This window comes from Bufo bufo, chromosome 4 (genome assembly GCF_905171765.1).
Source record: "Bufo bufo chromosome 4, aBufBuf1.1, whole genome shotgun sequence".
In the NCBI taxonomy this organism is placed as follows: Eukaryota; Metazoa; Chordata; class Amphibia; order Anura; family Bufonidae; genus Bufo; species Bufo bufo.
Genome location: NC_053392.1, coordinates 451,468,726 through 451,495,249, shown reverse-complemented (window position 1 = coordinate 451,495,249; position 26,524 = coordinate 451,468,726). Strand labels below are relative to the sequence as shown.

The window sequence follows — 26,524 nt, the reverse complement described above, 5'->3', positions numbered from 1 at the left end:
TCATTCTGGAGCGCCCCGGGAGCCGCACGGACTGTAAGTATACCGCTCCCCCGCTCCCCGCTCCTACTATGGCAACCAGGACTTTAATAGCGTCCTGGGTGCCATAGTAACACTGAAAGCATTTGGAAGACGGATCCGTCTTCAAATGCTTTCAGTACACTTGCGTTTTTCCGTATCCGGAGTGTAATTCCGGCAAGTGGAGTACACGCCGTATCCGGACAACGCAAGTGTGAAAGAGGCCTAAGCCACAACTTTTTCTACTGGAAGTGCTGTTCCTTTCAGTCTATATTCTTTGGGTAAGCAGTGACACCCCTGGACATAGCACCCGTTATTAATGTTGTGAATTGGTGCTGCCATACACTTTCCACATACATATATATATATATATATATATATATATATATATCAGTGTATCTTATAGTCCAATGCTAATGAGGTATGCAGGAAGTGCAGGGAGGTGAAGGCAGCTCTGCGCTGGCTATACTCAACCTCCCTGTTCTTCTGGGCTGACTGCGTACAGCGCCAGGACGTAGTGCACGTATGTGTATGCTATGATCTGACGCTGTGTGATGTCAAGCCACAGTGCAGAACAGGCCGGAAGAAGACCAGGGAGCAGTGAGTCTTAGTTCCTGGATCTGCAGAGTGGCAGCACCGTCCAGAGCAAGCGAGGCAAGTTTTTTTTTTTTTTTTTTTTTAAATGTCTGATCTGTGGTCTGATGAAGAATTGGGGTCGGAAAAGGATTAGGGGTCTGCTGAAAACATTTTGTGTTTTCCTCCTCTAAATGCTAGGTACGCCTAAGGTTACTTTCACACTAGGGTTGATAGAATCTGGCAGGCAGTTCCGGCAACCGCCTACTGGATCCAGCAAACCGTATACAAACGAAAAGCTTTTTTTCTGGATCCGTTAGACAGATCCGGTGATATACCGCATCTGTCTCATCTGGAATAACGGATCCGGTATTTACATTTTTACAAAAGATCAAAAGCAAAACTAGCTCCTCCTATATCCTGGCGCGGGCGCAGAAAACCGGCATTAATACATCTCTACGGCAAGTGCGGTATGGAGCCTAATTCACATCTCTAGGGTGAACATAATGAGCATAGGTCTTTTTTCAACCGTACTTTGTTGCTATATACAATTAAAATTGTAAAAAAAAATACAATGAGATTCTTTTTATTTAATGTATAACAGTCCAGGAAGTCTGATAAACTTTATATGATTGTGCACTGTTCAATTCTCCAGATAATCTGGCAAATGTCAGATTAAAGGGATTGTCTTACTCCAGCAAATGGCATTTATTATGTAGACAAAGTTAATACAAGGTAAATTTTCAGGTGACTTATACACTGCTTGTTTCTAGGGGTTATGGCCTCCACTGCAGCGCAAATACGGGTTGGCCATAACCCTATGGCCAATACTTTTTCATATCATGTACAAGCATGGCCACAAAACTTTACATAAATCAATAGTCCAACTTTGTAATATGGTTTATCAGTGAGAAATGTCTAGTTCTCATGTTATCAGCTGTTTACCTATCTCCCCCCCCCCACGCCCAATGTATGACAAGTGCCTGTACAGAATTACACTGCGAGCACAGTGCTCGCCCCTTAAGGGTACAAAGATTATGGTCATCCTATTCTTGCAAGACTCTTCCTAGGCCAATGACATCACATTCCTGTCACATGGCCTAGGTGCAGCTCAGTCACATTCAAGTAAATGGGGAACTGCAAAACTAAGCAAAGCCGCTATCCAGTAGACAGCGCTATGCTTGGTAAGATGTGAGGAGGTGGTGGCGTTCACCAGAGGTCTGATAAGCGCCTTTGCTTTCTCAAGCAGCTTATGGGCCAGGTGCAGGGAGATCCTGAGGATAGGCAATAAATATTACCCCTTCCCGACTGCCATACGGCTATATACGTGCTATTTGCACATACCCCGTGCAGATAGCACGTGTATAAACGTCATGGCAGCTCTTTGTTCCAAGTGCTGCAAAACGCTTAGATTAAAGCTTCTGCCCCTGCACTGCTGCTGTCACGGACAGCATACAGTCCAGTAATGCCTGCAAAGGACCAATCAGAGTGATCCCTTGCCGGCGATCGATCCGATTGGTTAGTCTGTGCAGACTAACTAATTGGATCGCGGCAGTGTAAAAATGCCTGCTCCAGGCTATGATCTGCAGTCTGCTGTTGAGGGCCCGAAATCAGGTAGGTGTCCTCTGTGCCCCCCCCCCCCCCCCCCCCCCCCGTGAGCCCTGCCTCTTTGCCGGGCAGGCGCTCTCCTGCCAGCATCTGTCACCGCCTGCCCCTGATGCAGTCCCCCCCCCCATCCATGTAACCTGCCCCCATCTGTACCCCCTGCCCCTGATGTGGTCCCCCTGCTGTATTGGATGGCCATCAGCAGCGAGTGTCAGCTGTATGCTGACAATCTGCTGTAACCCCTTAGATGCCGTGGCAGCTGCATTCATGGGGTTAATAGAGGGAGGGGGCTCTCTTTCTCAACCATCGGGCATTGCAAACTATAGTTCAGCCATCAGCCCCACTGGATCTTCAAGATCCAAGAGGGACTTGATAAAAAAAAAAAAAAAAAAAAAAAAAGTGGGAAAAAATAAATACATTTAAATTAAAAAAAAATTAAATTAAATTGCCGTCTCCTATATCCGCTCATTTATAAGAGATTAAAAAAAGAAAAAAAAATGGCTATATAAATATATCACATGATCCACCCCGTTCGATAAACACCATAAAAAATAAAAACAGTGTAAAAAAAAAAAGCCATCACAAAAAAGACATCACAAAAAGTGCAACCCATGCGATCAAAAAGGTGTATGCCCCACAAAATGGTACCAATAAAACTTTCACCTTATCCCGCAAAAAATGAGCCCCTACATAAGAAAATCGCTTAAAAAAAAACCAAACTATAGAACATGGAGACAAACATTTTTGTTGTTTCAAATATGCTATTATTGTGTAAAAAGTTAAATAAACACCGTAACACTGATTTTCTTTAAAAACAGTGCCAAAAAAAAGCAATTTGTCACCTTACATCACAAAAATTGCAACACCAAGCAATCAAAAAGGCGTATGCCCCCAAAATAGTACCAAACTGTTACTAAAAATTGTGTACAACTTAAATAAATAAGGAAACGTATACATATTAGGTATTGCCACGTCCGTAACGATCTGCTCTATAAAAAATGTCACGTGACCTAACCCCTCAGGCGAACGCTGTAAAAAAAATAAAAAAATTAAAACTGATCCAAAACAACCAATTTTTTGGTCACCTTGCCTCAAAGTGTAATAATGAATGATTAAACAACCTGCTCTATAAAAATAGCACATGATCTACCCTGTCAGATGAATCTTGTAAAAAATAAAAAATAAAAACTGTGCCAAAACAGCCTCACAAAAAACATAATATAGAGCAATTAAAAAATCATATGTAGCCCAAAATACACTGCTCAAAAAAATAAAGGGAACACTTAAACAACACAATGTAACTCCAAGTCAATCACACTTCTGTGAAATCAAACTGTCCACTTAGGAAGCAACACTGAGTGACAATCAATCTCACATGCTGTTGTGCAAATGGGATAGACAACAGGTGGAAATTATAGGCAATTAGCAAGACACCCCCAATAAAGGAGTGGTTCTGCAGGTGGTGACCTGACCACTTCTCAGTTCCTATGCTTCCTGGCTGATGTTTTGGTCACTTTTGAATGCTACCGGTGCTTTCACTCTAGTGGTAGCATGAGACGGAGTCTACAACCCACACAAGTGGCTCAGGTAGTGCAGCTTATCCAGGATGGCACATCAATGCGAGCTGTGCCAAGAAGGTTTGCTGTGTCTGTCAGCGTAGTGTCCAGAGCATGGAGGCGCTACCAGGAGACAGGCCAGTACATCAGGAGACGTGGAGGAGGCCGTAGGAGGGCAACAACCCAGCAGCAGGACCGCTACCTCTGCCTTTCTGCAAGGAGGAACAGGAGGAGCACTGCCAGAGCCCTGCAAAATGACCTCCAGCAGGCCACAAATGTGCATGTGTCTGCTCAAACGGTCAGAAACAGACTCCATGAGGGTGATATGAGGGCCCGACGTCCACAGGTGGGGGTTGTGCTTACAGCCCAACACTGTGCAGGACGTTTCGCATTTGCCAGAAAACACCAAGATTGGCAAATTCGCCACTGGCGCCCTGTGCTCTTCACAGATGAAAGCAGGTTCACACTGAGCACATGTGACAGACGTGACAGAGTCTGGAGACGCCGTGGAAAACGTTCTGCTGCCTGCAACATCCTCCAGCATGACCGGTTTGGCATTAGGTCAGTAATGGTGTGGGGTGGCATTTCTTTGGAGGGCCGCACAGCCCTCCATGTGCTCGCCAGAGGTAGCCTGACTGCCATTAGGTACCGAGATGAGATCCTCAGACCCCTTGTGAGACCATATGCTGGTGCGGTAGGCCCTGGGTTCCTCCTAATGCAAGACAATGCTAGACCTCATGTGGCTGGAGTGTGTCAGCAGTTCCTGCAAGACGAAGGCATTGATGCTATGGACTGGCCCGCCCGTTCCCCAGACCTGAATCCAATTGAGCACATCTGGGACATCACGTTTCGCTCTATCCACCAACGTCACATTGCACCACAGACTGTCCAGGAGTTGGCAGATGCTTTAGTCCAGGTCTGGGAGGAGATCCCTCAGGAGACCGTCCGCCACCTCATCAGGAGCATGCACAGGCGTTGTAGGGAGGTCATACAGGCATGTGGAGGCCACACACACTACTGAGCCTCATTTTGACTTGTTTTAAGGACATTACATCAAAGTTGGATCAGCCTGTAGTGTGTTTTTCCACTTTAATTTTGAGGGTGACTCCAAATCCAGACCTCCATGGGTTAAAAAAGTCTATTTCCATTTTTTTTTTTTTGTGTGATTTTGATGTCAGCACATTCAACTATGCAAAGTATTTCAGAAGAATATTTAATTAATTCAGATCTAGGATGTGTTATTTTTGTGTTCCCTTTATTTTTTGAGCAGTGTAGTACCAATAAAACTGGCACCTTGTCCCCTAGATTCCAAAATGGGGTCACTTTTGGGGAGTTTCTACTGTAAGGCGTCTTTCACACGGGTGTCGCATGTGAGGGCCGGATAGGAAGCGTGCGTGTGAGAATGTTTGGTATCCAGACCCGAACCCAAACTTCTTAACAGAAGTTCGGGTTTGGGTTAGGTTTTGTGTAGATTTTATTATTTTCCCTTATAACATGGTTATAAAGGGAAAATAATAGCATTCTTAATACAGAATGCTTAGTAGAATGTCCATTGAGGGGTTAAAAATAATAAACAAATTTAACTAACCCCATCCACTTGGTCGTGTAGCGGATCTCCTCTTCTTTCTTCAGGACCTGGGTAAAGGACCTTTGATGATGTCGCTGCGCTCATCACATGATCCATGACCATGGTGCTGGACCATGTGATGAGTGCAGTGACGTCATCAAAGGTCCTTTACCCAGGTCCTGAAGAAAGAAGAGGAGATCTGCTACGCGACCAAGTGGATGAGGTGAGTTAAATTTGTTTATTATTTTTTAACCCCTCCATCCCTAATTTCCTTAGCATTCTGTATTAAGAATGCTATTATTTTCCCTTATAAACCATGTTATAACATGGAAAATAATAAAGATCAGGTTCCCCATCCCGATCGTCTCCTTAGCAACCATGCGTGAAAATCGCACAGCATCCGCACTTGCTTGCGATTTTCACGCAGCCCCATTCACTTCTATGGGGCCTGCTTTGCGTGAAAAACGCACAATATAGAGCATGCTGTGATCTTCACGCAACGCACAAGTGATGCGTGAAAATCACTGCTCATGTGCACAGCCCCATAGAAATGAATGGGTCCGGATTCAGTGCGGGTGCAATGCGTTCACCTCACGCATTGCACCCGAGTGGAAAACTCGCCCGTGTGAAAGAGGCCTAAGTGTGCATCAGGGGGGATTCAAATGTGACAGGGCATCTAAAAATCAGTCCAGTAAAATCTGACTTCCAAAAACCATATGGCGTTCCTTTCCTTCTGCGCCATGCCGTGTGCCCTTATATCAGTTTACGACCATGTGGGGCATTCCTGTAAACTGCAGAATCAGGGTAATAAATATTGAGTTTTGTTTGGCTGTTAACCCACGATGTGTTAAAGATAAAAAATTTATTAAAATGGAAAATCTTCCAAAAAAGTGAAATTTAGAAATTTCATCTCCATTTTCCTCTAACTCTTGTGGAACACAAAGGGTTAAAAAAGTTTGTAAAACCAGTTTTTAGTAACTTGAGGGGTGTAGTTTCTACAATGGGGTCATTTATGGTGGGTTTCCACTACGTAAGCCCCACAAAGTGACTTCAGACCTGAACTGGTCCTTAAAAAGTGGGTTTTGGAAACGTCCTAATTTTTTTTAATGGCATTTACAAAATGATGCCAACATAAAGTAGACATATGGGGAATGATGAGTACTAAATATTTCATTAGGTATCACTTTGTTTTAAAAGCAGGGAAATGGAAATTTTGAAAATTGTGAATTTTTCAAAATTTTGGGCAAATTTTGGATTTTTTCATAAATAAAGGTGAAATATATTGACTCAAATGTAATGAAGTACAATGTGTCACAAGAAAACAATCTTAGAATGGCTTTGATAAATAAAAAGCATTCCAAAGTTAAAGAGTGATTTGGCGCACTGTATTATAATAAGCAGTAAACTCGCAACAGGGAGGAGACGCAGTTTTCTGCTGTGGGCGTCTCCCTCTCCCTGGCTGTGAGCGCGATCCAATCAGAGCGGACTGCTCACAGCAAGGGAGAAGGAATCTTGCAGTACTTTTAGTCCGGCTGCCGTGCCGCTGCCGGAACTCTGCCCCCGTCCCCATTATAGTCAATGGGGACAGAGCGGCAATCTGGGCGCACACGTGAACTAGCGGCAGGACAGATCTGACAGGCTGTTCACCCGGCGGAGTCCCCTGCCGCTAGTGTCAAACTAGCCTTAAAGAGGGCCTTTCACTACAATAAAAAATCTAATCTAAATCCTTCTCCCAACGCTACAGCCTGGGAGAAGGAGACGCTGGCAGGCTCCTCCCAGTTGTAGCCAAAAATCTGAAGATACCGGAGCCTATACCGGGAGAATGGAGCGGCGCCCAGGGATAATAGTAAGTGCAGGGAGATCCCTGGGCGCCACTCTCCATGTCTGTATGCTTAGTTTAGATTTTTTATTGTAGTGAAAGGTCCTCTTTAAGTCTCACAATACAAACACATACTTGAAATCAAACACCCGAACGCTCACAAACTCGCGTTTTTAGTCTGCTTATGAAGGTGCTACACTCCCAGACAATTCCAGACTGCTGATTTTTTTTCTTCTGAATTCATTACATTTCTAGGGAACGGCTACTGAAAATCTTTGTTCACCCTATAATGTTTCTATATTGGAAGAATTCAGAAGAAAAAAAAGGACTGTATTCTTGTGATTGTTACAAGTTGCCTGCTTTAGGCAACTTTTAACAATCACAAGAATACAGTCCTTGCCTGAGTTCTTGAGATTATCTTTTGCACTTAAAAGGAGGATTACATTTTCAGAAAAAAATATAACCATTGCATAATTAAGCTAAACATTTTTTCCAATATAATATCTGTATCAATTATTCAGTTTTAAGCCCTTCAGCGTGTGGCCAATTCTGACCTCAACTGAATATCAACTTTTTACCATTATTACCTGAGCAATGGCAAAGCGAAGCTTTAGAGATTTGCCCTCTTCCATAAAACTTTGTAACCTACTGCTATGTAAAATTTTGTCCAAGAAGATCCATAGTTTCTGCTCGACATCCTCTTCTAGGCTTTGCTTCTTTGTATGAAATCCAACCAAAGCTTGGCTCACCCAGTCAAGTAAGAACTACATTGAAAAGAAATATATATTTTAATACAAAAAAAAAGTTATTTTATTAAGGCTATTTTCCGGTATTGAGAGACAATTTTTATTTTATTTTGAGTTTTAAACTGGTAGAATCAGGTACAACAGTACATAATAGCAATGGTAGTACATAGGTATTACATAATATAGGTATTACATAAGAATTACGTAGGTGTACATATAGATAACTGAAGTTATCTATATTTATTAGGCCATAAGAATACGCATTGTACAGTTAATGTACTCAAGCTTGTTTATATGTGACAGCACAATTTGGGAATGACGATAAGTAAAGAGGCGAATCTATACTTTAGGGTTGTTGCAGGTATCGAAATTTCGATACCCAATCGATACATTTGTTATTTCCATTTTTTTGATACTGGCCTGCGCTGCTGCGCAGTCTAGTATCACAGAACATGAGCGTGCTGCTGTCAGCGCGCTCATGTTCCCTCAGCAGCACAGGGGAGAAGGAAGCATCAGGTGCAGGGAGATCCCTGGGCGCCGCTCTATGTAGCCTGGCAACTTAACTAAGTCCGAACACACGAAAGGTAGTCTTAAAGGGGTTGTCCGGGTTCAGAGCTGAACCCGGACATACCCTTATTTTCACCCAGGCAGCCCCCCTGAGGCTAGCATCGGAGCATCTTATGCTCCGATGCGCTCCCTTGCCCTGCGCTAAATCGCGCAGGGCACAGGCTCTTTTGTTTTCAATAACACACTGCCGGGCGTAAACTTCCGCCCGACAGTGTGTTCGGTGACATCACCGTCTCTGAGGGGCGGGCTTTAGCTCTGCCCTAGCCGTTTTACTGGCTAGGGCAGAGCTAAATCCCGCCCATCAGTGCCGGTGACATCACCGGGCTTCCTGGCAGCCGCATGGAGAGCCCCGGTAGGTCACTGGATGTCCAAAAAATGCCTTTGCCATGCGCAATCTATTGCAGGGCAAAGGAGAGCATCGGAGCATGAACTGCTTTGATGCTCATGTCAGGGGGGCTGCCAGGGGTGAAAATGGAGGGATGTCTGGGTTCAGCTCTGAACCCGGACAAACCCTTTAAGCTTTTAATACAGGAGGCAGGTGCCGGCAGCAGAATCAGCGGCAGTTAAAGGTTAATTATCATTGGTGGCACAGTGTGCCCTTCCCCCAGTATTAGAATCATTGGTGGCGCAGTCGCCCCCAACCCCCCCAGTATTAAAGGGCAATTCCCATCTTCATGATCAGGTTTCAAATGTTTACACTGGTGCCATACTTCATTTTTCTAAATTGCTTCTATTATTTATAATGCGCCCATTTACAGGGCTCCAGATGGCGACCAAAATAGTCACAAATGCGACCTAGAATTGCTAAATGGCGACAAGACTTTGTAGACTTGTCGCCATTTGCGCTTAGACCTCTGCCGCTTTCAAATTACTGGCATGGCACGCGCTGCTGTCAGCGCGTGCCATGTTCTTCTAAACAGCACAGGGGAGAAGGAGGCAGTCCCTCCCCCCTGTACCGCTGCTGCCGTTGCCACCAATGGGCTGTTAGCAGGGAGGAGGAGGGGAGGGGCTATGGCCACTGCGCCACCAATGAATATCGTTTATGCTTAATATAAATGCAGGCTGTGGGTGCCGGACACATCCCATACCCGGCACCCAGCCTCTATGACTGCGCGCTGCGATCCGCCGCTATTAACCCTCCAGGTGCCGCACCTGAGGGGTTAATATCGGTGGATTGCAGCGCGCAGTCATAGAGGCTGGGTGCCGGGTATGGGATGTGTCCGGCACCCGCAGCCTGCGTTTATATTAAGCATAAACGATATTCATTGGTGGTGCAGTGCACCGAACCCCCCCCCCCCCCCCTTCCCAAACCCAGTATTATAAAGTAAAATCATTGGTGGCACAGTGCGCCCCCAACCCCCCCAAAGTATTATAATCATTGGTGGTGCAGTGCGCCCCCAACCCCCCTCCTCTAAGTATTATCATTGGTGGCAGTGGCAGTTCTGGCAGTTGGTGTTTTCTTTTTTTCACGTGGTATCGACCGATTATCAGTTTTACCGATATTTCCAGGACGATATTCAGGATTTTGAACGTTATCGGCATCTATTTTGCCGATATACCGATAACGTATTGGGAACGAAGATCGCGCTACTCTCAGGGCCTTCCGTGTTCCCTCAGCAGCACAGGGGAGAAGGAAGCAGTGCCTCCCTCCCCCTGTGCTGCTGCTGCCGCTGCCACCAATGAGAGGAGGGAGGACAAGAGAAGGGGAGGGGCTGTGGCCACTGCGCCACCAATGTAGATACCTCTCTCATTTATTCAAATTCAACAGGAGGCGGGAGCTGGCTGCAGAATCACATAGCCTGCTCCCGACCTCTATGAGCGGAAGCTGCGCTCTGCGGTAGTTAACCCCTCAGGTGCCGCACCTGAGGTGTTAACTGCCGCGGATCGCAGCTACCGCTCATAGAGGTCAGGAGCCGGCTATGTGATTCTGCAGCCAGCTCCCGCCTCCTGTTGAATTTGGCTCCTAAATTTTTCAGGTTAGGAGCCAAAGGCTCCTTGATATTTTTTTTTTTGTCTGGAGCCCTGATTTAGCTAAATTACCTTCCCTTCTACCCCATTGTTTACATTTGGCAACCCATAGATGCGGCCGCGGAGCGGTGGCCGTATCTATGGGCCGCGCTCGCGCACACCGCACTTACTTTTCACCCAGGCAGCCGGTCATTCCCACGAGAGAGCGCACGTCTGCTACAGAGCAGCGCATGCGCGTTTCATCTTTCTTCACTGCCGTCTGATACAGAGCCGCATGCTCTGTATGCAGCGCGGCTGTAGGGGAGAGAATTTAGGAAAATTAGCGGAGGTGCAGGGGAGCTGTCTGGGCTTTGTGATCTATTGGCAGCGTTCAGCAGCGCAGCCCTGATCTCCTCAGTGAGTGGTGAGGTAATCAGGGCTGCGCTGCTGTGTATAACTGTGGGACGTGAACTTGGTATCAGGTGACGGCAGCTGAGCCGGAGGAGGTAGTGCAAAATGGAGATCCCGGGGAGAGGTGTCGTGCTGCTGCCACGGTCCAGGATTTCAACTGAGACATTTTTGTGGCACAACATCCTGGAAACCTCCATTGAAAAAATGATCCATGCAGAGAAAGAATGTGTCTATTGTCTGACGGCAGCAACGCTCTGGCCAGCTAGTCCTTTCACTGACTAGTATGTCTGAAGTTTCTGAAGAGGTAACCCCTTACAGTGCAAAGAGTAATAGAATTGTGTGCTCACACCCCTCCCTTTTCAATTTCAGGACCAGCGGAACCCCATGCTGGCACTGATGTGAGTTAACCCCTTCCATCCCGCGGTCCGTAGGGACCGCTGTATGGAAAGGGCAGGGAGGGAGCTCCCTCCCCCATCGGGTGCTGCGCTGCTGTCAGCCCCGATGGTTACCATGGCAACCGGATGCCTTCACAGGCATCCGGCTTGCCATGGTATATCTAAGCCTGATCAGGCTCCTGCTAAAAGGCAGGAGCCTGACCAGGCTTAGTGTAATATAAAATACACTGCAGTACACTATACAGTGTACTGCAGTGTATTATAGAGGCATCAGACCCAATGGATCTTCAAGAAGCAAGTGGGTCTGAGACAAAAATGTTTAAAAAAAATTGAAAAAGGTGAAGAAAAAAAAATTAACATTTTCCCATATCCGCACTTTTCTAATTCAGTAAAAATTTAAGAAAATAAAATACCCTAAACATTGGGTATTTTAGATTGGAGTATAAGAATTACTTAAAGAGGATCTTTTACTACAATAAAAAAATCTAAACTAAGCATACAGACATGGAGAGTGGCGCACAGGGATCTCCCTGCACTTACTATTATCCCAGGGCGCTGCTCGGTTCTCCCGGTATAGGCTCCGGTATCTTCATATGTTCGGCTCAATTGGGTGGAGCCTGCCGGCGTCTCCTTCTCCCAGGCTGGAGTGCTGGCCAATCGCAGCGCTCAGCTCATAGCCTGAGAGAAAAAAAAACCTCTCAGGCTATGAGCTGAGCGCTGCGATTGGCCAGCGCTCCAGCCTGGGAGAAGGAGACGCCGGCAGGCTCCACCCAGTTGAGCCGAAAATCTGAAGATACCGGAGCCTATACCGGGAGAACGGAGCGGCGCCCAGGGATAATAGTAAGTGCAGGGAGATCCCTGGGTGCCGCTCTCCATGTCTGTATGCGTAGTTTAGATTTTTTATTGTAGTGAAAGGTCTTCTTTAACAGAAAAAGCACAACACAGGATCTTCTTCACAGGAGCTAAATACTTTTCCCAAGCTGGAAATTGAGATTGAGCGAGAGTTCGTCAGATATTATACAACCTTATATTCAAACAATAAAAACTATCAGGGCGGAGACGTCGAAAAGTTCCTGGAGAAAATTCATCTCCCTAAATTATCAGAACAGGAATGTAAAATATTAAATCGACCTATAGATTTAAAGGAACTATTTGAGGTTGTCAGGACTATTCGGGGAAGTTCCTCTCCAGGGACTCACGGGCTCCCGTTTGAAGTTTATCGTAACATGGAGAAACAATTTTGCCAATGCTATTACAGGTGTTAAATAACACGTATCAGACCGGGGAACTCCCTTCATCTCTATGTGAAGTGGTGATTACCCTTATTTAAAAAAAAAGATAAAAAGGATGAAAGCAAGACTGGTGCGTATCACCCAATTTCTCTGTTAAATACAGATGATAAAATCTGCGCAAAAATATTCGCTAATAGACTGAAGAATGTCATTGATAGGCTAATCCATCCAGACCAGACGTGGTTTATACCCAAGAGACTTGTACAATCCAGTATACGTAGAGCTTTTCTGAATATGTAGGTTGAAGAGGGGGGAGGTTCCCGCTCCATCCTGTCTTTAGACGCTGAGAAAGTGTTTAACAGGGTGGAGTAGGAATACTTATGGCAAGTCATGCATAAGATGAATCTGGGCCAATACTTTATTAAGTGGGTCCAGATTTTGTATAACCACCCCAAAGCCAGAATTAATATTAACTGAATATGGTCTGAACAAATAGAACTGTATAGAGGAACTAGACAGGATGTCCCCTTTCTCCTTTATTGTTTTGCCTTATTTATGGAACCATTGGCAGCCAAAATTAGATTGGACGAAAGGATTAGCGTATGAATGGGACCTCTGACAAGATAAGTATGTATGCTGATAACATCTCGGTCTTTTTGGGGAACCCAACATTCCAGCGGTCTTATTTTATGGAACTAATAGATAAGTTTAGTGATATTTCGGGGTATAAAATGAACTGGGCCAAATCAGTACTGCTACCACTCGACCAGGCAACTCCACTGAACCCCCAAGGAATTAGGGTATTAAAACCTACGGAATATTTGGATTATCTAGGGGTAAAGTTGGGCGCAAGTATATTAGATTTCACGAGACTAAATGTCTCCCCCTTGCTGATCAGATGCAAAAACAAAATTAGTGTTTGGCAAAAGCTACCGATAGGACAGGCGGATATAATCGCACTCATTAAAATGGTGTTAGTTCCCCAGATTTTGTATATTTTGGCAGCCTGCCTAGTTTGGATAGAGGATTGTTTCTTCAACCATCTGGAATGGCTGCTGAATGAATTAATCTGGGGAAGAAAAAGGGTAAAACTAAAACAAAAATATCTTCGGTTAGCGGAAGAGGATGGCGGGCTATCGGTTCCCTTTTTTCAGGGATATTATTTAGCCTCCCAAGTCCAATGGATAAAGTCAGGGGGAAACAAAATAAATGAATATTAGGGCTGCACAATATGGGAATTTTGTGCGATTGCAATTAGGGCCCTAAAAATTGCGATAACGATATGCAATGCGATATTTTAAAGGGAATTGTGCTAGAGGTCTATTTGCTTGGATTTTCCCATATGAGCCGCTGACGCGGCTGTGGAGGACGCTGTTATGTGGGGGATCTGTGGAGGACGCTGTTATGTGGGGGATCTGTGGAGGACGCTGTTATGTGGGGGATCTGTGGAGGACGCTGTTATGTGGGGGATCTGTGGAGGACGCTGTTATGTGGGGGATCTGTGGAGGACGCTGTTATGTGGTGGATCTGTGGAGGACGCTGTTATGTGGGGGATCTGTGGAGGACGCTGTTATGTGGGTGGATCTGTGGAGGACACTGTTATGTGGGGGATCTGTGGAGGACGCTGTTATGTGGGGGATCTGTGGAGGACGCTGTTATGTGGGGGATCTGTGGAGGACGCTGTTATGTGGGGGATCTGTGGAGGACACTGTTATGGGGGATCTGTGGAGGACACTGTTATGGGGGATCTGTGGAGGACACTTATGGGGTGGAGCTGTGGATGGCACTGTTATAGGGGATGTGTGCTATGACACATAGGGCCATGAGGGGGGCCAACATAAGAAACACACATATAGCATCTTATGCTGGTCCCCCTCATGGCCCTATGTGTCCCCTCATGTGTCCTAAACTGCGCACATAACTCTCCTATTGATAAAATGGCCAGCCTCTGTACTTTCACTATGAATGCACTGCAGCGAGCGGGCCGGCCGGGCGCGTGACTGACATCACTGTAACACTCCTCCCACTTCAGGAAGCAGGAGCGTGACTAAGTGACGTCAGTCACGCGCCGGCCGGCTCGCTCGCTGCAGTGCATTCATCGTGAAAGTAAGTACAGAGGCTAGACATTTTATCAATAGGAGAGAGGACATTTTATCAATATGGGCCCCTTCATATATAATCGCAGCATTTTCGGGTCGGCCGAATCGCCATATCGCATTTGGCGATTATCGCGATTCGATTATTTTTGCGATATATCGTGCAGCCCTAATGAATATCTAGTAAAGGGCTTTTACGGCCCAAAATACAACATATTTAGTATATTGGAGACCGGATTGATTAAAACTAAAGGGAAAAAAAGCCCAATATGCCGAATGGTTGACTTGGTTTGGGGTAAAATGAAAGGAATATTAGGAATTTTGAAGACTTCACATTTTCCACCTTTATGGTGCAATAGTAATATTAGTGAATTTCAATTATTCACAGAAAACAAATATTGGGAAAAATATGGTATTATTTATGTATCACAGTTAAGAATGGGGAAATAAGATCACTAATAGAACTATGTCCTGGAATGAATCTAGACTCAATGAGCCGGTATCGATATTATCAATTGAAACATGCATTTGATGCTGCACAAAATAGGGAATATTTTATCACAACAAAACACTAATTCATAGACTCTTGTTATCAACACACGACAACAAGGGTGACTATCTCCCAGGTGTATAGGAGAATAAGGAAGGGTTTGGGGAAAATACTAAAATTTAATAGTGGAGGAAAAATGGGCAAAGGATATAGGATCAAACAATAGAATGGGTGAATATATACAAAAATATAAAAAAAGACAACGATTTCCAGCAACCTTAGGTTAATTTATTTTAATATTATCCATAGAATATATATGACCCCCATATTGTTAAGTAAGATCTATAAAAAGCAAGAATCAAACTGTTGGAAATGTAGAGAAGAGTCCGCAGATTATTTGCATATGATATGGAGCTGTCCAAGTGTGCAACTTTATTGGAGGGAGGTTTTCCGAGCCCTAAAGGCAGAGTCTATAACATCTCTTCTACGTAATCTGGAAGTCGCCGTTTTAGGTAGTATCCCATTATTAACCAGAGATAAAAAGAAAAAAAGGGTTTGGATAAGGGGTCTTATGGTAGCAAGAGTGATTATTGCGAGAGAGTAGGGTTCAAAAAGAGCACCGAACATTATGGAGTGGAAAAATTTACTGGCACGGATCGAGAGGTTCGAGGAACATATTGCCGGTAGCGGATGAGTGGAGTCGTTGCCTGGAGGGGGGAGGGTGGGCGGGGGCGCGAGGGAGAGACGAGAGCAACCATCATTAACGGTGTGGGTGGATGTAACTCGGGTGACAATCAATCCGGATAGAATGAAACTCAACTGGGAGCTTGGTAACCTCCCACAACATAGTACACAACTTGCTAGTTTTGTAGTGTTCTTGTTTACTGTACCTTATTATATTGACTGTCCTGGCAGATTGTGTATTAAGGTATCCGGATTATTTTATTGTCAAATTGGTTTATCTTTGTATTTTGTATTGGAAAATTAATAAACAAATATTAAAAAAAATTTATAAAATGCCCTAAACATGTTTGGAATCGCCACGTCCGTAACGACCAGCTCCATAAAAATATCACATGACCTAACCTCTCAGGTGAACACGGTAAAAAAATTAATAAAAACCGTGCTAAGAATGACATTTTTTGGTCACCTACTATCACAAAAAGTGCAACACCAAGCGATCAAAAGCTCTCTGATTCCCCAGCAGGGGGAGGAGCCTCACAGACACTGCAGGCTGCCAGACTGATGAGTCATTCTCTTCACATGAACTAGCACGCAAGGACTGAGTTCTCAGTGTGATGTCATAAGGAGGTGCGGCCGGCCTTCAATCAAACTGCCTAAGCCCGCCCAGCCTTAGCAGCAGAAAACCAGGAAGTGAACAGCAGAGCTGGCTGCAGGTGAGGATGAATTTGCAAGATGGTAATACCCCTTTAAAATCATTGGTGGTTCAGTGCCCCCTCCCCCCCTCCGTATTAAAATCATTGGTGGCAGTGGCCTCAGGGTCCCCTCCTCTTCATTGGTGGTGCAGTGGCAGTTCTGATCGGAGCCCCAGCAGTGTAACCCTGGGGCTCTGATCGGTTACCATAGCAGCCAGGACGCCACTGAAGCCCTGGCTGCCATAGTCTGCTCCCTGCTGTTGTGTGAACAGAGCACAGAGCAGCAGGGAGAGTGTGAAGTCCTATTCACCCTGATAGAGATCTATCAGGGTGAATAGGACAAGGGATGAAAAAATCCCAGGTTCTAGCCCCTAAGGAGGGAAATGGTTATTAAATAAAAAGTAAAAAAAAACAAAAACCTTACCAAAATATTAAAGGGCTTCTGTCACCCCTCAAAAGTCATTTTTCATTTTTGGGCTAATTAAAATCCTTATAGTGCGATTATTCAATATATAGTGCTCTTACCTTTTTCTGTTTAGTTTCTTTAAAAACCGCATTTTTATAATATGTTAATTACCTTGCTACCAGCAAGTAGGGCGGTTACTTGCTGGTAGCAGCCGCATCTTCCTTTAAAAAAAGCCCCCTCCGCCTGTTGATTGACAGGGCCAGCGAGCGCTCTCCTCCTCCGGCTGGCCCTGTCTGCAATTCAAATCCCGCGCCTGCGCCTTAGGTGTCTTCATTCGGCACAGGCGCTCTGAGATAAGGACGCTCGCTTCCTCAGCATTCCCTCAGTGCGCCTGCGCCGATGATGTCACCTCTAAACCCAAAAGAGAAGACGTCATCGGCACAGGCGCACTGAGGAAGTGCTGAGGAAGCGAGCGTCTTTCTCTGAGCGCCTGTGCCGAATGAAGACACGTAAGGCGCAGGCGCGGGATTTGAAGTGCAGACAGGGCCAGCCGGAGGAGGAGAGCGCTCGCTGGCCCTGTCAATCAACAGGCGGAGGGGGCGTTTTTTTAAAGGAGGATGCGGCTGCTACCAGCAAGTAACCGCCCTACTTGCTGGTAGCAAGGTAATTAACATATTATAAAAATGCGGTTTTTAAAGAAACTAAACAACAGAAAAAGGTAAGAGCACTATATATTGAATAATCGCACTATAAGGATTTTAATTAGCCCAAAAATGAAAAATTACTTTTGAGGGGTGACAGAAGCCCTTTAATATTTTGGTGGGGTTTTTTTTTTTTTTACTTTTTATTTAATAACTATTTCCCTCCTTAGGGGCTAGAACCTGGGATTTTTTCATCCCTTGTCCTATTCACCCTGATAGATCTCTATCAGGGTGAATAGGACTTCACACTCTCCCTGCTGCTCTGTGCTCTGTTCACACAACAGCAGGGAGCAGACTATGGCAGCCAGGGCTTCAGTGGCGTCCTGGCTGCTATGGTAACCGATCAGCGCCCCAGGGTTACACTGCTGGGGCTCCGATCAGAACTGCCACTGCACCACCAATGAAGAGGAGGGGACCCTGAGGCCACTGCCACCAATGATTTTAATACTGAGGGGGGGAGGGGGCACTGAACCACCAATGATTTTAAAGGGGTATTCCCATCTTGCAAATTCATCCTCACCTGCAGCCAGCTCTGCTGTTCACTTCCTGGTTTTCTGCTGCTAAGGCTGGGCGGGCAACAATAAATAAACATATCACATATCGCCACGTCCAAAAAGTCCAAACTATTAAAATAGAAAAAAATGTATGCCCGAATGCCGGAACAGGAAAAAAAAAAAAAAATTGCGCGATTAGCAATTTAAAAAAAATGTGGAATGCACGTGGCTTTTTTGGTTTATTTTTTTCGCGTGGTATCGAATGGTATCGAGTATCGCAATACTTTTTATGGTATCGAAATCGAATCAAAAATTTGGTATTGCAACAGCTCTACTATACTTTATTACAGATATGAAAGGACTAAATCCCAAAAAGTGCCGTTCTCTATTTCACAGATTGTCATGTTCCATATAAAACAGTATAGTACGTTTAATACTACCATCACGCAACATTCCGGTATTGAGAGCCGGCAGAGGATCTCAATACTGGAGAAAAACGCAAAACTTTTATCCCAATTCATTGTCAATGGGGACAAAATGTAACTGAACAGAACGGAATGCTCCAAAATGTATTCCGTTCCGTTTGGTTGCGTTCCCATACCAGAGAGCAAACCGCAGTAAGCGGCCGTTTTCTTTCCATCATGGGATGCGGAGCAAACCGGGTCCGGCATGACCCACAATGTAAGTCAATGAGGATGGATCCATTTTCTTAGACAATAGAAAACGGATCTGTTCCCCATGGAGTTCATGATGGATCCATCATTGCCATGTTAACCCCTTCCTGCATTATCATGTAGATGTACGTGAGCGAATACGGCTCCTTGTCGCATCCTCACGTGCATGTACATGATGGGATCGGCAGGTGCAGGAACTGCACCCGCTCGATTCGCAGCACGGGCCCGGCTGTTACCGATAGCCGGGCCCCTGCTGCATCAGCCGCTATCGGTGTGTGCACTGATGCCGGCGGTCATCGCTGACCGCGGCACGTTCGGGGTGTAGAAAGGGAGGGGGCTCCCTCTGACTCCATCGGCCCCCTGCGCTGCGCTGGCAGGGGGTCAATGGTTGCCATGGCAGCCCCGATGCCTTACACAGCCTACAGCAGCCCTTTTTCCTAAATAAAGTTAAAAAATTAAAATAAAAAATGTAAAAGGTAGGGGAAAAAAGAAAAGTAGACATATTACGTATCGTCGCGCCCGTATCGACCAGCTCTAAAAAATATCACATGAACTAACCCCTCAGGTGAACACTGTCAAAAAAGTTAAAGTTAGAACAACCAATAAGAGAACTCCAGTGCCATATATATAATGCACCGGGAACTAGTGTACAATACTGTAACCAATAAAAATGACAATACCCTCAACATCAGGTTGACATGGCATTACAGCCAGGAAAAGATAGAGTTCCTGGATATTCCTATGAGTAGGGAAAAGGGTGGGAGAGTCTCCATGGACCTATATAGAAAGCCGACCTCCACTAACACCCTCCTGCATGCTAAATCATCTCACTATCCACAGATTGTCAGGGCAATTCCACAGTTTTTACGTCTTTGCCGCATCTGTTCAAGTGACCAGCGATTTAAAATCCAATCGAGGGACCTTTCTAGGAGATTCCAAAATAAAGCATATAATCAACAAGATATCATGAGGGGTTATGTGCGAGCCAAATCTACAACCAGAGATTCCCTCTTGGTAAGTAAAAAAAAGACTGACAACATGAGTTGCCGTTTCATTACGTCTTTTAATACACAGTGGCGAAAAATATGCCAAATACTTGCCAATTACTGGCCTATACTATTATCGGATAATGATCTACGGACAACACTTTCGGATTATCCACAAGTTACATGGCGACGTTCTAAAAATTTTGGAGATCTTCTCACGAACAGCCATTATGTTTCTTCCCCTCTGTCTAACATTTTTGGCAGTAAGGGTCCTAGGTGGGGCTCCTTTCCATGTAATAATTGCCAGGCGTGCAGATACATGGTCAGGACATCCACATTCACTGATACAGAGGGCACACGTGATTACCAAATTGTGCATCATATCACGTGTATCTAGGGAGCTTCGCGTGAGCATTTTTGAGCACGCTGGTAAAATTCACAAAGCAGCCACTATGAAGACAGAGGAGCTGAATAAGCTATAACCCATAGCTTTACATTTTAGGGAAAGACACAATTGTGATCCCAACATCTAAAAGTTAGAGGTATTGATAGGGTTAAAATGGGTTGTAGAAGAGGCGACATTAAAAAAAACGTCTCCTTCAGCGTGAAACAAGATGGATAGTGTTACTCAAAAGTGAGATCCCAAGAGGTTTAAACGAGAGTTAGCTTCAGGTCTTTTTTGCAAATCGCATTTTTTTTTTATTTTGTGTCGTCTTTAAGATATTCATTTTATGTTTGTTTGCTTTTTTTCTAGTACACATAATTGTGTTATGAGGATGGTGAGGTCTACTTGGAGGTACAAGAAATATGGACCTTATGAAGAAACATTATAAAGTGGAACAACATAAAGCTGGCAATATATATGGCACTATACAGCATTCTATGCATTGTATATGTACAACATATTTGGTTTTGTTTTAAAGGGATTCTGTCACCTCGTTTTCGATTATAGAGCTGCGGACATGCACGGCTAGATGATTTTAGAGATATGTAAATGAGCCTTGTAAGGTGCCCAAGGGGCTGTACAAACCTTCCTGGTGCCCAGCCACGCCCCCTGTGAAGGAGCCCAGCACCGCCTGCGTCCTCCGAATCTCCTCATTTCGTCACAGTGAGATTGCCGTAATCTCGCGATGCGCGAGCTCGCGCATGCGCAGTTCCTTTCCTGAGGCTGATGCCAGCATAGGGAAGGAACACTATACCGGCACTGCGCATCGCGAGATTACGGCAATCTAACTGTAAAGAAAGGAGGAGATTCGGAGGACGCAGGCAGTGCTGGGCTCCTTCACAGGGGGGCGTGGCTGGGCTACAAGAAGGTTAGTACAGCCCCTTGGGCTCCTTACCAGGGTCATTTACATATCTCTAAAATAATTTTTTAAACACAATAAAACCACACAAGCTTTATGGGACAGGTATATTGCGGACATGCTAGCGGCGATCTAGCCGTGCATATCCGCAGCTCTATAACCGAAAATGAGGTGACAGAATCCCTTTAATATGTATTGGTTTATAAATCACTTGTAGATTTTATGCGTGCATTTTTTATGAACCTCTTTTTTTTGTATTTGTCCTTAATTAGTGTTGCACTTTATATCAAGATTATTACATCAGATGCACCATTTCATAGCAACGTTATTGCACTTTATTATATGAATTAAGCTTTTTACTGTAATATTTAGCACTTTATTACATTGTTTTTTTATTTTAACACTTAGCACTTTTTTAATAAAATTGTTTTCATTGCAATGTTAAAGCACTTTATTATGCATATACACTGCTCAAAAAAATAAAGGGAACACTTAAACAACACAATGTAACTCCAAGTCAATCACACGTCTGTGAAATCAAACTGTCCACTTAGGAAGCAACACTGAGTGACAATCAATTTCACATGCTGTTGTGCAAATGGGATAGACAACAGGTGGAAATTATAGGCAATTAGCAAGACACCCCCAATAAAGGAGTGGTTCTGCAGGTGGTAACCACAGACCACTTCTCAGTTCCTATGCTTTCTGGCTGATGTTTTGGTCACTTTTGAATGCTGCCGGTGCTTTCACTCTAGTGGTATCATGAGACGGAGTCTACAACCCACACAAGTGGCTCAGGTAGTGCAGCTTATCCAGGATGGCACATCAATGCGAGCTGTGCCAAGAAGGTTTGCTGTGTCTGTCAGCGTAGTGTCCAGAGCATGGAGGCGCTACCAGGAGACAGGCCAGTACATCAGGAGACGTGGAGGAGGCCGTAGGAGGGCAACAACCCAGCAGCAGGACCGCTACCTCCGCCTTTGTGCAAGGAGGAACAGGAGGAGCACTGCCAGAGCCCTGCAAAATGACCTCCAGCAGGCCACAAATGTGCATGTCTGCTCAAACGGTCAGAAACAGACTCCATGAGGGTGATATGAGGGCCCGACGTCCACAGGTGGGGGTTGTGCTTACAGCCCAACACCGTGCAGGACATTTGGCATTTGCCAGAGAACACCAAGATTCGCAAATTCGCCACTGGCGCCCTGTGCTCTTCACAGATGAAAGCAGGTTCACACTGAGCACATGTGACAGAGTATGAAGACGCCGTGGAGAATGTTCTGCTGCCTGCAACATCCTCCAGCATGACCGGTTTGGCATTGGGTCAGTAATGGTGTGGGGTGGCATTTCTTTGGAGGGCCGCACAGCCCTCCATGTGCTCGCCAGAGGTAGCCTGACTGCCACTAGGTACCGAGATGAGATCCTCAGACCCCTTGTGAGACCATATGCTGGTGCGGTTGGCCCTGGGTTCCTCCTAATGCAAGACAATGCTAGACTTCAAGTGGCTGGAGTGTGTCAGCAGTTCCTGCAAGACGAAGGCATTGATGCTATGGACTGGCCCGCCCGTTCCCCAGACCTGAATCCAATTGGGCACATCCGGGACATCACGTCTCGCTCTATCCACCAACGTCACGTTGCACCACAGACTGTCCAGGAGTTGGCAGATGCTTTAGTCCAGGTCTGGGAGGAGATCCCTCAGGAGACCGTCCGCCACCTCATCAGGAGCATGTACAGGATTTGTAGGGAGGTCATACAGGCACGTGGAGGCCACACATACTACTGAGCCTCATTTTGACTTGTTTTAAGGACATTACATCAAAGTTGGATCAGCCTGTAGTGTGTTTTTCCACTTTAATTTTGAGGGTGACTCCAAATCCAGACCTCCATGGGTTGAAAAATTTGATTTCCATTTTTTTTATTTTTGTGTGATTTTGTTGTCAGCACATTCAACTATGTAAAGTATTTCAGAAGAATATTTAATTAATTCAGATCTAGGATGTATTATTTTTGTGTTCCCTTTATTTTTTTTGAGCAGTGTATATATATATATATATATATATATATATATATATATATATATATATATATATACACATACATACACCAAAAAGAAACACAGCAGCACAAGACCAAAGATGGCGGGTGCAAGTCCTCTCAGCAGCAGGCTTGGACGGCTATAAACACATATAGTTTCCAAAGATGAGGCAGCACTCCAATAGAAATAAAAAGTGGATTCTTTATTCCCCTCTGTGCAACGTTTCAACCGTCTCAATGCGGTCTTTCTCAAGCATTGAGAAAGACCGCATTGAGACGGTTGAAACGTTGCACAGAGGGGAATAAAGAATCCACTTTTTATTTCTATTGGAGTGCTGCCTCATCTTTGGAAACTATATATATTATATATATATTATATCTCTCTTTAAAAAATTTAAAAGTGTCAAAAAAGTCACCTTACATCACAAAAAGTGTAATACCAAGCAATCAAAAAGTCATATGCATCCCAAAATTGCACCAATAAAACAGTCATCTCATCCTGCAAAAAAAAGACCCTACATAAGACAGTCGCCCCAAAAGTAAAAAATAAAAACTATGGCTTTCCGAATAAGGAGACACTAAAAAAAAATCTTTTTTTTTCAAAAATGCTTTATTATGTAAAACTGAAACAACCAAAAAAGTAGTCATATTTGGTATTGTCGCGTCCGTAACAACCTGCTCTATAAAAGTACCACATGATCTAACCTGTCAGATGAACATTGTAAATAAAAAATGGTGCCAAAGCAGCTATTTTTTGTTACCTTGCCTCACAAAAATAGAGCAACCAAAAATCATATGTACCCTAAAATGGTACCAACAAAACTGCCACCTTATCCCATAGTTTCCAAAATGCGGTCATTTTTTGGAGTTTCTACTCTAGGGGTGCATCAGGGGGTCTTCAAATGTGACATGGCCCTCCAAAAACCATATGGCATGCCTTTCCTTCTGCGCCGTGTGCCTGTACAGCAGTTTCACGATCACATGTGGGGTGTTTCTGTAAACCGCAGAATCAGGGTAATAAATATTGAGTTTTATTTGGCTGTTATCCCTTGCTTTGCTACTGGAAAAAAATGGATTAAAATGTAAAATCTGCCAAAAAAGTGAAATTCTGAAATTTCATTGCCATTTTACATTAATTCTTGTGGAACACCTAAAGGGTTAACAAAGTTTGTAAAATCAGTTTTGTATACCTTGAGGGGTGTAGTTTCTAATATGGGTTTCTAATTTTTGGGTGGTTTCTATTATGTAAGCCTCACAAAGTGACTTCAGACCTGAACTGGTCCGTAAAAAGTGGGTTTCTGAAATTTTACGAAAAATTTCCAAAATTTGCTTCTAAACTTCTAAGCCTTCTAACGCCCCCAAAAAATAAAATGTCATTTTCAAAATGATCCAAACATGAATTAGATGTATGGGAAATGTAAAGTAATAACTATTATATCATGTATCACTATTATAAAAGTAGAGAAATCGAAATTTTAACATTTGGGAATTTTTTTAAAATTTTGGTCAATTTGGGATTTTTTTTTTACAAATAAAGGTGAAATATATTGACTCAAGTTTATGACTATCATGAAGTACAATGTGTCATGAGAAAATCTCAGAATGGCTTGGATAAGTAAAAGTGTTCCAAAGCTATTACCACATAGTGACATGTCAGATTTGCAAAAAATGGCCTGGGCAGGAAGGTGAAAACAGGCCTGGGGTTGAAGGGGTTAAAGGCTATGTACAACTTTGGGGGGCAATTTTTTTTATTCCATTGTACTTATTTTGAGCTAAAAAACATTTTTTCAATTGGTCTTTATTAACAATATGGAATCCTTTTTTGTGTACAGAGCTGACCTACTCTACTAGCTGCCTGTGGATTTTCTGACATTTCTGTCACTTGCGGGACAGACGGACTCCTTATGTCTGCTCTCTCACATTATAAACACTCATTATAGCTCAGTTCTTCTCTTATTGTTTTTTTTATCAATTGTCTTTTTATTGACGGTTTTTACAAGAATAAACATGTACATACATAAAAGAAAACATGACTTTGGTGTACATTATTCCTGATACAAAGATATAACTGAAGTCATTTCTTCTCTTATTGTTAAGAATGTGGCTTAAGTGTTTATGACCTCTTAGCAGTTTAGAGGTAAGGGTTATTAGATGACCGGCAGAAAGTTAAAGTACCAGTCACACAGTTAGAAAAACAGTTAATCGTTTGTGACAGAATGGCTCAATATTTTTATTGACTGAGACCACTGTGGCTGTGCTTTGATGAAAATATATTAACTAAGAGTCTCAGATTTTATCATTAGAGTGAGGGCTTAGTCCATATATTATGTTTGCATCTATTGTTTTAGTGCATTATTTTCTGTGACTTTTAGGCACTGAAGACCCCAAAGGGTGCTTGGTTACAATACTTTCACCTGCAGGGGTTAATTTCTAAACAGGGTCCTATGTCTTCTTTAGCCTCTTCTCTTAGACCATTTGAATCACTTTTTTTGTAGACTTGCTGCTAGTCAGATGAGCCGAAGTAAGTTATTCACGAAGTCGAGCGTGACTTCGTTGAATAACTTTGGTAGTTGATTTTTAAAGTGAAAAAAAACACTTTAAAATTTGAAACCGAAATGCGAGACTTTGCGAATAACTTACTTCGGCTCATCTGAGCCCATACATTCTAATACTGGAAGGAAACAGATCTCTGTACAGTATTATTCCGAAGTTTTGAAGGAAGCGACTTCGGATGAAGCATCCGAAGCTCACTTCACTCTACACTAGTCGTTGCCCACTCACTCTCTCTCTCTTAGTTATAAAACGTTGCTTCAGGAGGAGACCGGGGACTCTAAGCCATATTTCATTGTCCCTTGGGAGAGGGAACTGAGATGCACACTTTCTCAGGAACAATGGACTAAATCTCTTATTCGCTCTCAAACTTTGAGGGAGATTTATCAAACTGGTGTAAAGTAGAACTTGTTTAATTGCCCATAGCAACCAATCAGATTCCACCTTACATTTTCTAAAGGAGCTGCGAAAAATGAATGGTGGAATTCGATTGGTTGCTATGGGCAACTAAGCCAGTTCCACTTTACAGTAGTTTGATAAATCTTCCCCTCTGTTTCTAATCATATTCAAGAAATCCGCTATAAAATAGATAAAGTATATACTCACTGGTATAAATCACCTGTCAAATTGCACCGTTTCCTTCAGTTTATGCTGGGTGTTGGCAGCTCTAGGTACTATGTTACATATTTGGTGGAGCTGTCCTTTGAATGGTAATTTACTTGCTTCTATCTGATGTACTGTGTAGTGATGGATCATAATATTTTCTTTTCTACTAGACTTCTTATTTCTCCCTCACTTTTTACTACTATTTTCCCTTTCCTCCGTCTTCCTTTTTTTTTTTTTTTTGCAACTTATATAGCCTTTATTTTAGTTTTTTTTTGCAGTTTGTTTTGTCTCTAATGCTGTATTACATAACATAAAATAATCTGGAAATTGGACTCATGTAAAGAGTTTCCCCACCCTCTATGTTTTGAAGTTTTACTGTA

General features: G+C 43.8%; 1 protein-coding gene across 1 annotated transcript in view; it reads right to left on the bottom strand.

Annotated features, from left to right (window-relative positions):
• The window catches only part of URB2 (URB2 ribosome biogenesis homolog), a 154,184-nt gene that overhangs the window by 85,912 nt on the left and 41,748 nt on the right, over positions 1 to 26,524 (bottom strand). Inside the window, exon 3 of the mRNA XM_040429416.1 lies at positions 7,723 to 7,899. Within this exon, the coding sequence (XP_040285350.1) occupies positions 7,723 to 7,899 (177 nt within the window). The remainder of the gene's footprint in view (positions 1 to 7,722; positions 7,900 to 26,524) is intronic.